Source organism: Sinocyclocheilus rhinocerous, unplaced genomic scaffold, assembly GCF_001515625.1.
Source record: "Sinocyclocheilus rhinocerous isolate Xijiao unplaced genomic scaffold, SAMN03320098_v1.1 scaffold1158, whole genome shotgun sequence".
NCBI classification, from domain to species: domain Eukaryota; kingdom Metazoa; phylum Chordata; class Actinopteri; order Cypriniformes; family Cyprinidae; genus Sinocyclocheilus; species Sinocyclocheilus rhinocerous.
Window position 1 is genome coordinate 607,586 of NW_015632473.1, and position 14,558 is coordinate 622,143.

General features: G+C 43.3%; 1 protein-coding gene across 1 annotated transcript; it reads right to left on the reverse strand.

Moving 5' to 3' along the window:
• Nucleotides 1-388: 388 nt before the first annotated feature.
• On the reverse strand, nt 389-3,613 carry LOC107742546 (POU domain, class 4, transcription factor 2-like). The gene is made up of 2 exons (XM_016555562.1): nt 2,871-3,613; nt 389-2,565 (listed from the first exon to the last, which is right to left on the reverse strand). The coding sequence occupies exons 1-2, from the start codon at nt 3,081-3,083 to the stop codon at nt 1,627-1,629; spliced, it is 1,152 nt and encodes a 383-aa protein (XP_016411048.1). The 5' UTR covers nt 3,084-3,613; the 3' UTR covers nt 389-1,626.
• Between the last annotated feature and the right edge of the window lie 10,945 nt (nt 3,614-14,558).

Below are 14,558 nucleotides of genomic sequence, written 5' to 3' on the forward strand. Positions count from 1 at the left end.
GAAATAAGAAAAATTACAAATTGGTGTTAAAGACACGTGTAATACACACAATGAGCAATATAAGATGGAGGCAAACGTTTCAATTATATTTAACATACAGTCCATGAAATGTGTCCATGAAAACGTCAGACGTTTGAAAACTCTGTTTAGGCCTTTGAATATAAATGAACCCATTGAGAACGTTCAATAAAATGTTAAAATGTTGTTCTTTAATGAAACACATAGTTCAATTCAATTATCAAATGGTAACTTAAATATACATTGATGTAATAAATTAATGAATTGATCCGACAATTAAACCTAAAGCAACAGACATTACAGTTACCGCAGCTAAAACAGCAATACAGCAAATACCTGTACGGAAATTTTATGTGTATGTCCAAATGAGATATTTACATTTTACGTGAATGCTTCCATGAAACTCATCTTTTTCATTAAGAAAACATTACTAAACATGGTGAATTTAACAAGCAACAACTCCATAATTATACGCGTATATTTATACAAATAAATAAGCAGATAACATACATGAAAATAATTTCAAAGAAAATGTTCTCATATATCTCTCGCTTGTGCCTTTTTGAAACATTAGAAGAACGAAAGAAAAAAATAAAATAAAAGTGGCCTGTTTCAAGCAGTTTCCCCGTTTGCAGATGGCCACGTTTTCCTTGTTGTCTCAATATGATTTTCTCAAGCAAAAACGTGGAGGGAATCCCAATAAATATGTAATGAAGTAAACATTACCTCACATGATAAATAGTTCATAAGAAACATAACCACGTTAGAGCGCAGGCGTATTTCAACAGATATTTGGCTGAACGAATCCCATTACTAAAAACAATTGAACCTCTCTTCGTGTTCAGTATATCCAATATGTTCTATTTGAGTAGCTAAGAGGTCAGTTATAGCAAATATGCCTTCAAAAGAAAAATATGGATATTCTTATCGCCCATTGTCTAATTGTAGGCCAGGGTTATCATTATTGAAATCACAGAAGTGGAATTAAGAAGACGACAGGCAAAATTATGCATGTAAAAGCTAAATCAATAATTTACAAGGAGCTGTTTGGTTATTATCTAATAATGTTGCAGAATCGTTCGTGGACTTAATTCGTGATGTTCTCTTTTTTTTATCTAATGAACCCTGAATTAACAGCAGATTGAAGCGTGACATGCTGAGAACGAAATATTTCAAAAGGAAAACACTGACAAGACACTGTCACCCTTTTGACCTGAAGTATGTTCCCCCTCTCAGTTTATAATAATTACTGGTGTTGTGATACAGAACACTTTCTGGTAAACGACTAAAATACGCTATTCAGCGTCAGGCAGGCTGTCTGATTGAGTCTTGCTCCTCTGATATAGAAAGTGTGCTAAAATAAGTGAGGAAAAACGAATGGTCTTACTTGATCAGTCAAACGATCCTTTAAATGATTCCACATCCCCTTTGCGTAATACGTGACAGTGATTTGGTATTTTCAAATGTCTCTTTTGAATGTCATGAAATTCTGGTTCAGTGCACAAGTTATTGATGATTGAAAAAGGTGTGAGATAAGAAATATTTTACAAATCGTCTCTAAACAGTTTTAGGAGTCTCTCGACACGTCGCGTTGGTCTTCTGGTCGAGCTAGATGCAGGCCGAGTATTTCATGCGTTTTTGTTTCTGCCTCTGGTTGCAAAACCAAACCCGCACTACGTTCTTTTTGAGGTCCAGCTTCTCTGCGATTGCTGCGATTTTCTCTGAGGATGGACGCGGCTGAATAGCAAAATAAGCTTCGAGGGACCTTTTCTCGGGGGCCGCGATGGAGGTCCGCTTCCTCTTCTTCTCGGCCCCGTTGAAGAGCTCGGGCTTGTTGAGTTTCTCCCGGTGTGACTTTTCAGCCTCCTCCAGCCAGGCTTGCAGGATGGGCTTCAGGGCGATCATGTTGTTGTGGGACAACGTCAGCGATTCAAACCGGCAGATGGTACTCTGGCTTAAAGAGCCTACGCCGGGAATCTTCAGGTTGGCCAGCGCTGACCCTACATCCGCTTGGGTCACGCCGAGTTTGATCCGACGCTGTTTAAAGCGCTCAGCGAATGCCTCCAAGTCCCTGGGATCTGCGTCCACGTCGCTCATGCAGCCCATGTGTGATGGCAGCCCATGGACGTGAGCCATGTTGATGGCAGCTTGGTGCATGTGGTTCATGCCTGCCATGTGAGCGGGGTGCGCAGGCGTGGAGACCACCGAGCCGTCTGGCCCGGCCATGGCTCCAGCAAGTGCCAGTCCTGGGGTGATGTGATCCAGCAGGTCGCCCTCCAGTGCCTGGTGCGGTTGGTGGTGGTGGTGATGGTGGTGGTGGTGGTGATGGCTCCCCAGAGCTGACGGGTGCGAGATGGGCATGGACGACGACGAGGAGGAAGACGAGGTGCACGGAAGCGTGTTCATGGTGTGGTAGGTTGCGTCCGGCTTGAAGGGGCTGTGATGAGGAGGGTGATGATGGCTTTTGGTCTGCGAGACTATATCCACCGCCGCCAGAGCTTCCGCGCGGGCCAACAAACTCTCATCCAATCCGCCGAATATATTGCTCTGCAATTGCAAATAGAATGCACACATAACTGTCAGCAGGGAATTCGCGCTCCACTCCGTGCTTTTAAAACATTTCCAGCATGTAAAAAAAAAGAAATCCTAAAAAAGAACACACAAAACAAGACGCATGCAACATCCCAGGTCATAAAAATTAATACGAAAGGCAAACCCGGCTGAATACATAAGTTGGGAGGGAAAAAATGGAGGTGTTGGGTGATTTGCTGTGCAGACATGAAAAAAACATCAAGCAGAAAAAGTGGGCTGTCAAAACGTGCCTTTAAGCGGTGATTATGCAGAATACGTACCGGTGGGGTTGGGAGACATGCTCGGCGCATCGCCTCCGAGCCGCCGCTACTGATCGTGCTGCTGTGTCTGGACGTCGAGCAGGAGGACGAGGGCACGTTGGAAGTCAAAGTAGAAGAGGAGGACGCAGAATGCAAACTGGAGTATTTGGGATCGGCCAGACTGGTGTGAGGCATGGCGAACGCCTGCTTGCTGTTCAGAGACATCATCATCATATTTGCGACCGAGCCTCGGTGAGTTCCTTTTAATAACTTAAGACTCCGCCTTCTTCTTCTTCTTCGACTGGAGTTCAAGCCTAGTCGCTGCGCGGAAGTCTCAAGTCTCTGGTGTTGCAACGAACGTGAAGAGGAGGATGATGCACCAAGTCTCTTGATAGCTCATCTAGTGGTCTGAGAGAACGGTCTCCTGATCGCTCCGTCGCGCGCCGTGGCTAGAGACGTGCCGCGAGCACCAGTAAGCCATGCAACCTGTCGGTAAACTCCTTCAAAGATCACGTCAACTCTTGCCAAAACGCTCCGCAGAAATTGTCCTCCGCCTTTACAAAATATCGTACATTTGTCACAGCGGAAGCTGATGTCTTTGGTGAGTTTGTCTTTGCGCACGCTTTTAAAACGAGTGCAAAAAGTTTCTTCTCTCTTCTCTTCGTGCCAGTCTCCAGAAAGACAATATCGCTCGTTAAACTTTATCCCGATTCTTGCTGAATTTGATTATGAGATAAAGGTGACAGTCGACTACATTCAATGCTGCGGGGACTCGATCTGTCTGTGCTCTAAGGCGAAGGGCAGGCTGCGTCTCTCTCTGTCTCTCTCTCTTGCTCACCCATTCTCGCACTCCCTCTCCTCTTACACACTCTCTCGGCTGTACCTGAAAAACCTTTCATGATTTATTATTCTTCATTAGCCACAGCGCCGCTGGGGACTCTGCGCATGGGCAGTTGCAATGACTGGAGCTGGTATTGTATGATACTTCAATAAAGTTATTGAGGAAACCACCCTGGTTAAAGGAATAAAATAAAAGCAGAATTGTATTCTTAAGTTAAATATTTCATATTTCAGTGTTTGGAAATGCATTTCTCCACAAAACACACGTTGTTTGTATATGTTGCACAGACTTGCACTTGTAATTATTTTGTAATGTTTATGTAGGCTACAAGACCAAACTTTCACGATGATACAAAAAAATATTAAAATGATTCGGTGCTATGCAATTCGTAATTGGAAGCGTGGTCGGAGAAGCGTGGATGAATATGAAGAAATCACCACAGACAGCTCCATCATCTGCTGTCCCTGTTGGGTGAAATAAATCAGAGTAAAACGCACGACTATCGTTCCATTATAGCGAGGTAATTTGATATACCGACACGCATTAAACAAATTATGTCCAGTGAAATGGAGAAATATTGAATTTAAATGTAATTTATATTTGTTCGACAGTCATTCAGTAATTAACCTGCTTTGATTTTATTTAGAAAAAAAAAAATCTACTTCGTGTTGACGAATTTATTAGTTTTCCCGGTTATTGAAATAATAAATAGGAAAGCCATTTGAGTTATCATTGAGCGTGTATTATAAATTTGATGTCTCAACAGAACAGGCTACACTGTGTGAAGTATTTCATTAATGTCACAGAAAAGCGGATTTTTTACAACTCTTTAGGATTTAATTGCAAACCCAATACAATTATATACTCGTCGCAGCGGGCTATTATCATATCTTCGTTCTAATTAGACTACTTCATCAGTGATTTAATTAAAAACCTTTAATCATGTTCTAATTAACAAGGCTAGTCTAATTTGTTTAATCTATTCGAGCCCATTGGATGGGGTAATTGATGCATCATAGCGACCGACTAACCTCGCATGTAAAAGTGCACAGCTAACATGAGATCCAAATTTTAACTTGAGCTAAAAATATTCTAATGCATTACATTTATTAAAATGTTCCAAACAGTAATTACAATTTATAGTTTAACAATAATGAGTTAATATCTGTCAAATATACGCCACATGCAAAACATTTTGTGGAGACATACTTGTATATAGCTAATAAATATGCCAGTATGTATCTGTTTGTCTTAAATGATTGTTTGTCATCAAATTTATACTAATTAGGAAATTAAATTAGAGTAAGTGCTGCATCATGTCTCTGTTGAAAAAAACGCACCATGCACTTTGGCTATATAACAAGAAATAATCGGACTTAAATCAACCAAAAATGTATAAATGGCTAAATAAATAAAAATACATAAATAGGAAGAAAAAAAAAATCTCCGTTTCGGATGTTTATAAATACCTAGTGTCACGGATTCTTATGTTTGTACGTCGTCGTGAAATCAGTCCCATGGCAATCACAACATTTTTGTCGATGCTGCAGAAGCCACACGGTTACTGAGAGGTACAGTACCTCTCCAAAGGGAGGGCCACCCCTGGCGCGCCTGCTCAGGAGACTTCAAGGCCCAATCACTGTCTCCTTGTATATACCCAAAGACTGATTTATGATGAAACTTTAACGAAATCATTTATATTTCACCACCTCTAAATCGGCAAATGAAATTTTCATTCACAATGAACCACACAAAAGTATATCTAACGTCAAATAAATCAATTGGGGTCCGCTCTGAGGCGATTGAGTTTGAGGAGTAGTTTTGGCTCACTGTAGCGTTAAGAAATGTATTTATCAGGGCGATTTAAGTGCTCAGCTTTAATATATCAGGTTAAAATGAATCTGATCTTAACTAAAACACATAATCAGCTGTACTAGCATCCACAGTGTCGTTTGCACATGCACGTGCAGTGCGCCCTCTGTGCACAATTTACAAATAATAAATCGTTTTGAAATTTCATTGCATTTAGGTGATCATGGAAGTTTGGCCTTTTAACACATATATTACATATCCATATTTTTAAAGGCATTTCTTTAACCCCCTTTCTCTGTCTGTTTTTCTTCTCTCTGTCTCTTTATGTATCTGCCTTTTATTTGATGATATTGTTCTTCAATTTGTATTACCAGACAGGTGCTTTTAGGAGCTAGGTTTGCAAAGATTTTTCTCCTCCTTCAAAAGCTATGTCCGCATGCTCATAAATACACTTTTATTTTCCCCACTAAGAAAGCATGCTCTCATAGGAATTCTGACTAAAATTGAACTTCATAGACGTTTTCTTTGACATATAAATAACAGTGCACCAGTAGCAACCACTCAAAACAGGAGGATAAAAAAGCAGGAGGGAAAAAAATAACAGCCAGACTTGATGTACAGTAGCTCAGGTGACTTGTTTGCTTTTTTGACGTACATCAAAATCAAGGTATGCCGTTGTGGAGCTTGTGTGCTTTACACAAAGACATTCTCACAAGCATCCCTCAGGAGCCGAGCACGTTAACAATCCCAATTACATCCGGACCACCAGAGACAGCTGTTTTAATACCCACCGCTCCTTTGTGCCACCAACACAGTCACTGCAGCTTGCTCTAAGAACACAGGGACAAAGGCTGATGCATCACCAGAATGTGAGAAGGAAAGAGAAAGCTCGAGATGAAGTAAAGAAGAAATAAAGAGTAAAAAAGAAAGATTGCGAATGCGCCATGCATGTGGGAGTGTGCAGGATATTTAGAGAGAGAGAGAGAGAGAGAGAGCGAGAGAAAGGAATCAAGAATGTGTGTGTGCGTGTGAGGAGAAGACAGAGAATGTGTTTTTGTGTGTGAGAGTCTCTTTCTTCCCTGTTCTCAGTAGCAGGAGTTTAATTCACAGCAACCTCGCTCAATATGCGGTCTGCACTCACTAGGAACCAGTGGATGTACAAAGGACATGGCCTTAGCAATTAGCTCCAAATAAGCAACATTAGACCTTCCTCTGTCTATTTTTCTACAGATTTGAATGTCTAAAACAGAACCGGCAATTGTAATGTATTACCACACAAAGGAGGCTTTGAGAAATATATATTTGAAGACATATTACTTTCTTAAATGCACATAGTCAGTTTGATTAGAGTTGAGAGACAGGATGTCATCTAAACAGATTACATGCCAAAAATGTTTCCATGACACCAGTAACAATACCAGCCTAGTAGCAAAGCCAGAGTCTCGCTCTCAGTAATGTTCATTTACTCTAAGACTTCAGGGCAGAGCAGGAGAAGGTCAATCCTCATAATGATGTCACATACCTCTAGGTCCTCCAAATCAATATACTGTAGAGGGGTTCACTGCACCTGTCATTGCATCAAATAAGGCATTGGTTAGAAATCGTGGCTTTGTATTGGTCTCACTGGATGATATGAAAAATATCAACTTCCCTTTTGGCATTATTCATTATTTAATTGTAAATCTTGGAGTTCAAGTCACCATATACCATAATAAATATATAAATGGATAAGATCCTTATATGTCATTTTTTTTTAATATTTTTTTTTTCAACTTAACTGTTCACAGCTAAGCACCATAAATATACATATGAGTGTATACAGTACATACTAGATGTTTTTGAAAAATACAGTAAAAAACAGTAACATTGCGAAATATTATTACAATTTAAAAGAACTGTTTTCTATTTTAATATATTTTAAAATGTAATTTATTCCTATGATGCAAAGTCATTACTCAATGCCTTCAATTCAGAAATCATTATGCTGATTTGCTGCTCAAGAAGCAATTGTTTTATTATTATGCATGATTTCCAAAAATATTAGTCAACAAAAATGTTTTTTGAGCACCAATTCTGGAATAAATTCAATTAAAAAAATATATTAAAATAGAAATAGAGTTATTTTAAATTATTTTAATCTTAAATATACAGTATACAAAGCACAACATCATAAAATTTGCTGCATGTGAGGAACAGTATGTCAGCTGCTTTTCTTATGATTGGTCATGTACTGCGCTGCCTCTGAATTCTATCCGATACAGTTCTCTTCCTCTCTCATTAAGATGACTGTACCAGATGATAATATATAGCATGTCATGGGATGTCTAATGGTTGATGCTAATTGACCCCCTTTCCACCTTTCTTTTGCACAAATGAAAAGGTTTTCCCCATCCTCTGATGGAGTGTGTCACTATCTGATCCAACAAATTAAAGAGCTCTCACTTGTCATACTGTCACCGCATGCAGCCTCCCGCTCATCAGCCATAATTATCATTTTTCCCCTTCATCCAATTGCCTGCCAAACACCCTATTTAAAGTTACACTGAGGCACAACATGCCTGTATTTGTGTGACATGATCTGGAGAAGTACCTAGCGTTATGGTATCTGAGAGCTTCCAGAAATTCTGATTGTTTGGGGGGTGTCTAGACTGCTTACACACTGAATGTGTAAATTAATACATGGAACCGCAACTGTTCACATTCCTGACATCTACGTAGATCAAGATCAGGTCGGAACCGATATTTTGAAGCATAAACTATGATTATCAGGCATCTTTAGATCTTGTTGATGGTGCAATCTCTGTTACAATGTTTTAGTAGAATTTTTAAGCTTGATAGATAGATAGATAGATAGATAGATGATATGTAGATAGATAGATAGATAGATAGATAGATAGATAGGTTACACCCAGGTTACACTTTATTTTGATAGTCCAACTTCGCAACTACATGTCAACTAACACTCATTAGAGTATTAGCAGAGTATTAGTAAACTATTTTGTTAGGCTTAAGGTAGCCCTTACGAAAATGAACCATGGTTTTATTGTAGTAAAAGTGTAGTAACCATGATTTTTTTTTTTTTTTTTTTTGGCATATTGATTACTGATTTGTGGTTACCAAAGGTGCTTGCAAAGTTACTTAAAGTTAGAATGTCTGTTGGGGGACCATCAAAATAAAGTGTTAGCACTTATAAAGCAGTCTACTGATACTCTAATGACTGGTAATTGACATGTAGTTGCAAAGTTACTTATAGTTACTTTTCTCGCTACTTAACCCCAGGTTATCGTTGTTTCAAAACCCAGCTTAAAAAACCTTTGCTCTGGAGCAGGGTTAGCCATGCTTTTGCGGTGTTAACCCCGTACTAAGGTGCCAAACCTTTACAGTATAAAACTATGCGGCGTTAGAATGTTAAGTTTAGATGCTTAAAGGGGTCCTATTATGCTCTTTTACAAAGTCTTGATTTTGTTTTGGGGGTGTACTAGAACAGGCTCTCATACTAGGTTGTTCGAAAAACACATTATTTTTCACATATTTTACATTATTATAACACCTCTCTCCCCAGTCTGGCATGAACGGCTCGAATAGTTCCTGTATCAAATGAAGCCCCGCCTTCTGAAATACGAAATGTGCAGTGATTGGTTAGCTGGGCCAGTGTGTGTTGTGATTGGCACCACACGGCGCCTGGTTGTGAAAATGTCACACCCCTTACCATAGCCGCCTGCGAGCTTCAGTGTAAATATTGCATCAAAATCAAATCAATTTGAGCGCGATTTAAACCCGGATGATTGTAACCACTCTAAGTTTGTCTGCCTTGGGAAAGCTAGCATGTCTCCGACATAGTGATAACACTCGTTGTCTTCTCTAGTGCAGCTCAACCAGGTCTCGTCCCATTCGTCGATATTTGTCATATCACAAATCCCGGAAAATATGCGTTGTAGTCCAAAGAGTCGTTCGTTGTAGCTTTTGAAAAGTGATTTCTGTTAAATAAAATATCTCCTTTTGAATTGGACTTTGTGCTTTGTAACTTTACAGTTCTTTTTTATGCTCAAACAGCAACATTACAGACTAACTGACGTTGAAAAAGTGAAAAAGCATAATAGGACCCCTTTAGCAAAAGATAACCAATTGCATGGCTTATATTCAAATACTTTGGACAATCATTGGAGCAATGTGCGTTTAACATTCGTGTCAGCGTTTGAGTGAAACAAAAAAAATGTAATGGAAAAAATGGTGATGGAAAATACGTGAATTGAAACACAAGTGAGGAAGCGACTGTTTCATTCTTACCTTTTATAGTCCACTGAAAAGCCCATTGATAGTAGCCTACTTTCGGCAAAATAACATTGGGATGTGCAATGCCAGAGAGTTTATGTAAACAGGTTGCGCTCTGCGTTCCAGAGCCAGAGCTGCGTTCCAGAGCCAGTGACACTGACGCCACACAGATATGCAAATAATAACTTTAACCCAGGGTTTAGAAACGCAGTGTGAAACATCAGTTTAAGAATACCCAGGATTAATCGTTAAACCTGGGTAAATTATGAGCAGCGTGAAACATGAAGCAAGATAACGTACTCGGTTACAAACATAACCTCGGTTCCCTGAGATACGGGAACGAGTACTGCGTCTTTGCTAGACGCTATGGGAAAAAGTCCTAGGCACCTCAGAGCCCAAGAGAACAAGAACAATAAATCCCTCCAGGCTAATGGGCTAAGCCTCACGAAGGCCTCACCCAGCCGAGTGATTGTTCCAGAAGACTTGCGCAGCCTCAGCACCTATGGGGTCGAGAGCGCACAAGTAAGCTCTCTGAAAGGTCTGGACATATCACATCCAATCTGCACTCAGAGTGAACTGTGCACCAGTTAAGCAGAAAGAACCCTTGCCTGCAAGGCAGGGATATCCAGGTTATAGAACCTAGCAAAAGTGGATGGCGAGGCCCAGCCGGTCGCCGCACAAATTTCTGCAATGGTCACGCCGCCAGACCATGCCCACGAAGAGGCGATGCCTCTAGTTGAGTGGACTCGTACTCCAACGGGGCATTGTAGGCCCAAGGAATTCAGATGTCTGAGATTGAGGATGAGCCGTAGGCCGCCGTCCTTCTTGGACGAGGAAGTAACGGCTGTAGAAGCCTGACTCGCTCTGGGCCGGAGGAACCACCTCTATGGCTCCTTTTTCCAGCAAATTCCTCACTTCGGCGCGCAGGACTGGTGCGTCCGCACTCTGAACCGAAGTGGGGACCACTCCGCTGAAGTGCGGGGGTCTTTGAGTGAATTGGAGTGAATAACCTCGCTTTATTATCCCCAGAACCCATTCTGACACTTCGGGGACGGCTTGCCACGCCTCTGCCCGGGAAGACAGGGGTTGGATTGGTTCGGGTGCCTGGTCACTGCAAGGGGACACGGCACTCATGAGAAATGGAAGAGGAATTTTGCTCTCTTTTTGAAAATGTTTGTGTTTTATTTTGCCCGCTATAACAGCGGATTGTCGTTTGGGTGATTGAACGGGCCCAGAGTTTACAGCAAACACATTGCCGGCTGCACCCAGAACTGGACGGGATGATTGGTGGCTCACGAGAGGCAGCTTGGGGGGTGGTCCGGCTGCAGCGAGACTTGGCCCCCTCCTCTTCCTGTCCTTTTGCTCAGGATGACGCCGGAGGCGTCGGGTCCAGCGTTAGCTTAGGCCGGGGTCCCTGGCGCTTCGGAAACGGGTAGCGCTTGGCTGAGCGAGAACGTCGTCGAGGCTCAGGTTTGGCTGGCTGGGCGGTGGTGGCCGCAGCAGGTGCAAGTTTCGTGGACTGCTGAGTCGGTGCAGACTTGGGGTGACTTGAGGAAGCTGCACAGCTGGAGCGCTCTGGTAAGAAGTGTCGCATGGGCCTGGGACGACTTTTGTGCTTCAGTAAAGCGCTCAGCGAAGCCCTCGACCGCTGGCCCGAACAGACCATTGGGAGAGACCGGGGTGTCCAGGAACGGGACCTTGTCGGCATCCTTGATTTCGGTTAGGGTCAGCCATAGGTGACGCTCCAGCACCACCAGACTGGCCATGGAGCGCCCAATAGCCTGAGCCGTAGCTTTAGTGGCACGCAAAGCCAGGTCTGTCGCGCTCCTCAGCTCCCTGAGTGTCGCGGGGTCCGGGCCTGACTCGTCCGTGCTGGCGAGGAGCTTGGCCTGGAAGACCTGGAGCACGGCCATTGAGTGGAGCGCCGAGGCCGCTTGCCCTGCCGATGAGTAAGCGCGACCAGCGAGGTCTGACGTCGTCCTACATGGCTTGGACGGATGGGCAGCCTTAGCCTTCCAGCCGATCGCAGTGGGCGGGCAGAGATGCGTGGCCACTGCCTCGTCGAGCGGAGGCAGCTTCTCATACCCCTTGTCTTCAGCGCCGTCGACCGAGGTGAGGCCGGATGAAGCAGAAGTACGGAGGTGGGCAGAGTATGGGGCACGCCACGATCTGGTGAGCTCGTCGTGGACCTCCGAAAAAAAAGGAGAGGATCGCTGAAGAGGGGTTTGATGGCGCCCCGGCAGGAACCACTTGTCCTGACGGCTCGGGAGGGTTCTTCGGGTGGAGACCACTCCAAACCCAGCTCCACGACGGCTTTCGAGAGGACACGGAGTAATTCGGCGTCCGTCCCGGGCTTAACATTGCTGGGCTCAGACGGCGGCAGGGGGGCGGGGTCAGCGATCGAGCCCGACAGCTCCTCCGCATCCGAAGCTGCTAATGACATGCTGTCATCCAGCAGCACATCGTCACTCCCACCGAACGAGACCAGATCACTCGCGCTGGCAGAGGGACGCTGGTCAGGCTGATGAAGAGAACGGGGGAAGCCTCTCTGTGTGGAGAGAGCAAGGTACGCAGGACCTGAGCCGTAAGCTCGCTCGCATCCGAGTGCTGAGATCATCTGCCCCGCTGTTTTTTCCTCACAGGTTCCTGGGAGGAAGAAAACGGGAGGGCGTGAGGGGCGGAGTTGCTTTCAGAATAGAAAGCTATCTGCGAGCGCAGAGAGGCGAGACTCATGCTCTCACAGTGGGAGCAATTCGTCTTGGTGAGCGCGAATTCCGCGTGGGATTTCCCCAGGCAGGAAACGCACTCACGATGGCCGTCATCGGCGTGCAAGGAGCCCTGCACGTACCGCAGTAATGGCGCGGCATTTGAAACAACGCCATGAAATTTGCTCTTAGTGTCTCGCCGGATGGCGGCAGGGGAACCAGATCACTGCTGCACGTCGCTGAAGGCGGCGGGAAGGCAGCAAATCAGCTGAGTCATTCAGTCATTACACTGCGAGGCATGTCAACGGCGAGCAGGCTCTTCAGTCAGCGAAGATCGCGAAGAATGTCGTCGTTGCTGAAGGAGAAGAAATCTGAATCCTATGGCGAAGCGGCCGCTTATATAGCCAGCTGACTCCGCCCATTCTGGCGGGCTTCGCGGCCATAGGTTTGTGCAGCACCGCTGCCGAGTCATTGGTTCGTTTTTAAAACATACTGCACGAACCAATGGCCATGCAGTTCCACTGTGTGATTGAAAAAGGCTTCAGTTCAGGTGAAAAAATGACCTTTTCCCATAGCGTCTAGCAAAGACGCAGTACGAGTGAAGTATCGATAGGGAACCCAGGATTCTGTTTACCGGGGTTTAGAATAACCCAGAGTTAATGTAAAACGCCCTATAGGCCTATAGTAGCATGTCTGAAGTGGACTATCAAAATAAAGTGTTACCGATGCGCACTGCACACAAGTGTACACTGGTCAATTACATATCTTTATTAATTTGAAGCCCCTTTGCATTTTTTGTCGTATGACACTCATGTTTCTCCCTCACATTTCAATATTTGTAATGAATCTCATCTTTGTAGCAAAGTGCTTGGTTTCTTAATCATTGAAACATCACAGAACAGTGTGTATTCTGACAGTTTCCCTCCCATCCCACTTCTCCGAAAATTAAACATTTATTAATATGTCAGTTTGGTGAATAGAACTATACAAAAATGCACTGAGCTTGTTTCATGATGGTACATAGAGTAGGTGTTGATAAAATTTAAACTCAAAACTTTAACAGTGTGTTTTATTACTCAGCACACTCACCAGCGGGGTCAACCCCAATGAATGTGATGGGATATTGATGATGTCAGGTCATACAGTAGCTTTGATTTGAATTAAAAGTTATTGACCATAACCCCCTTTTTCAGATGCAGTACTTCACATTCATTGAAAAATAAAACATTTATGGACATCATAGTCCATAAATAGAGTATTTTCATTACTTGTGTTGGTTAAGAAAGTAATTGATGAGTTCATGCATTGATAATTGACAACATTTGAGTTTGTTCATTGCCCAAGATGTCCAAACAGAAATGATGCTAATTAGTTCCAATCAGTACAATGCATGAACTCTTATTGAACGTGACACTTTACCTGCTGACTTTGTGCGAGTTACTTTCTAATGTATGCACCGTACCCCTTGCTATTGACAAAAATGCCTGGGCCTGATCAAAGCACAGTATTCAGTAGGTTTGTCAGAGCCATGAAGACAGGGTCTGTAACACTAATGATCTTCAAACGCTTCACCATTGCACCAGGAGCTGCGCCCTGTTAAAAATACCTGAAATGACAAATGTCCTTGTTTGTGAAACTGTATAGTGATTATATATATTAAAAAATAACAAGGCGCAGTGTGATGTGATCGAAAGACCAACGCTGTCTGCTGCACATATCTTCAAAGCCTTACCACAGCTGGTCTGATTCTCATGGGCTGGCATCCAATGTAGTGGTGAATAGGAGATTAACGATAACGAGCATCTGATAGCTAGCATCGCTTTAAACCTGGAGATGGTGCCTGTACCCTCGGTTCATTTGGAGATAAAGATAGAGAGTGGAAGCGACAGAAAGAGCGAGCGACAGTGAGAAAGAGAGAGAGGAAGGGGGAGGGAGTAACCTTTCCTAGCCAAGGTCCACATGGACAGTGTGTGTACAGTGAGGAGAGGAGTTTGTCTTACATATCGAGCTTGTCATCAGCTACACAATCCGTGGAGGGCTGCCATCAGTACCACATACTGAATAAACATGAATATATCA

What these genes read in the sequence shown, in the direction of transcription:
- LOC107742546 (XM_016555562.1), bottom strand. Translation starts at nt 3,083, where the DNA reads ATGATGATGATGTCTCTGAACAGCAAGCAGGCGTTCGCCATGCCTCAC. An exon ending in CATGTCTCCCAACCCCACCG is followed by an intron (nt 2,566 to 2,870) that starts GTACGTATTCTG and finishes TTGCAATTGCAG; the next exon opens with AGCAATATATTCGGCGGATT.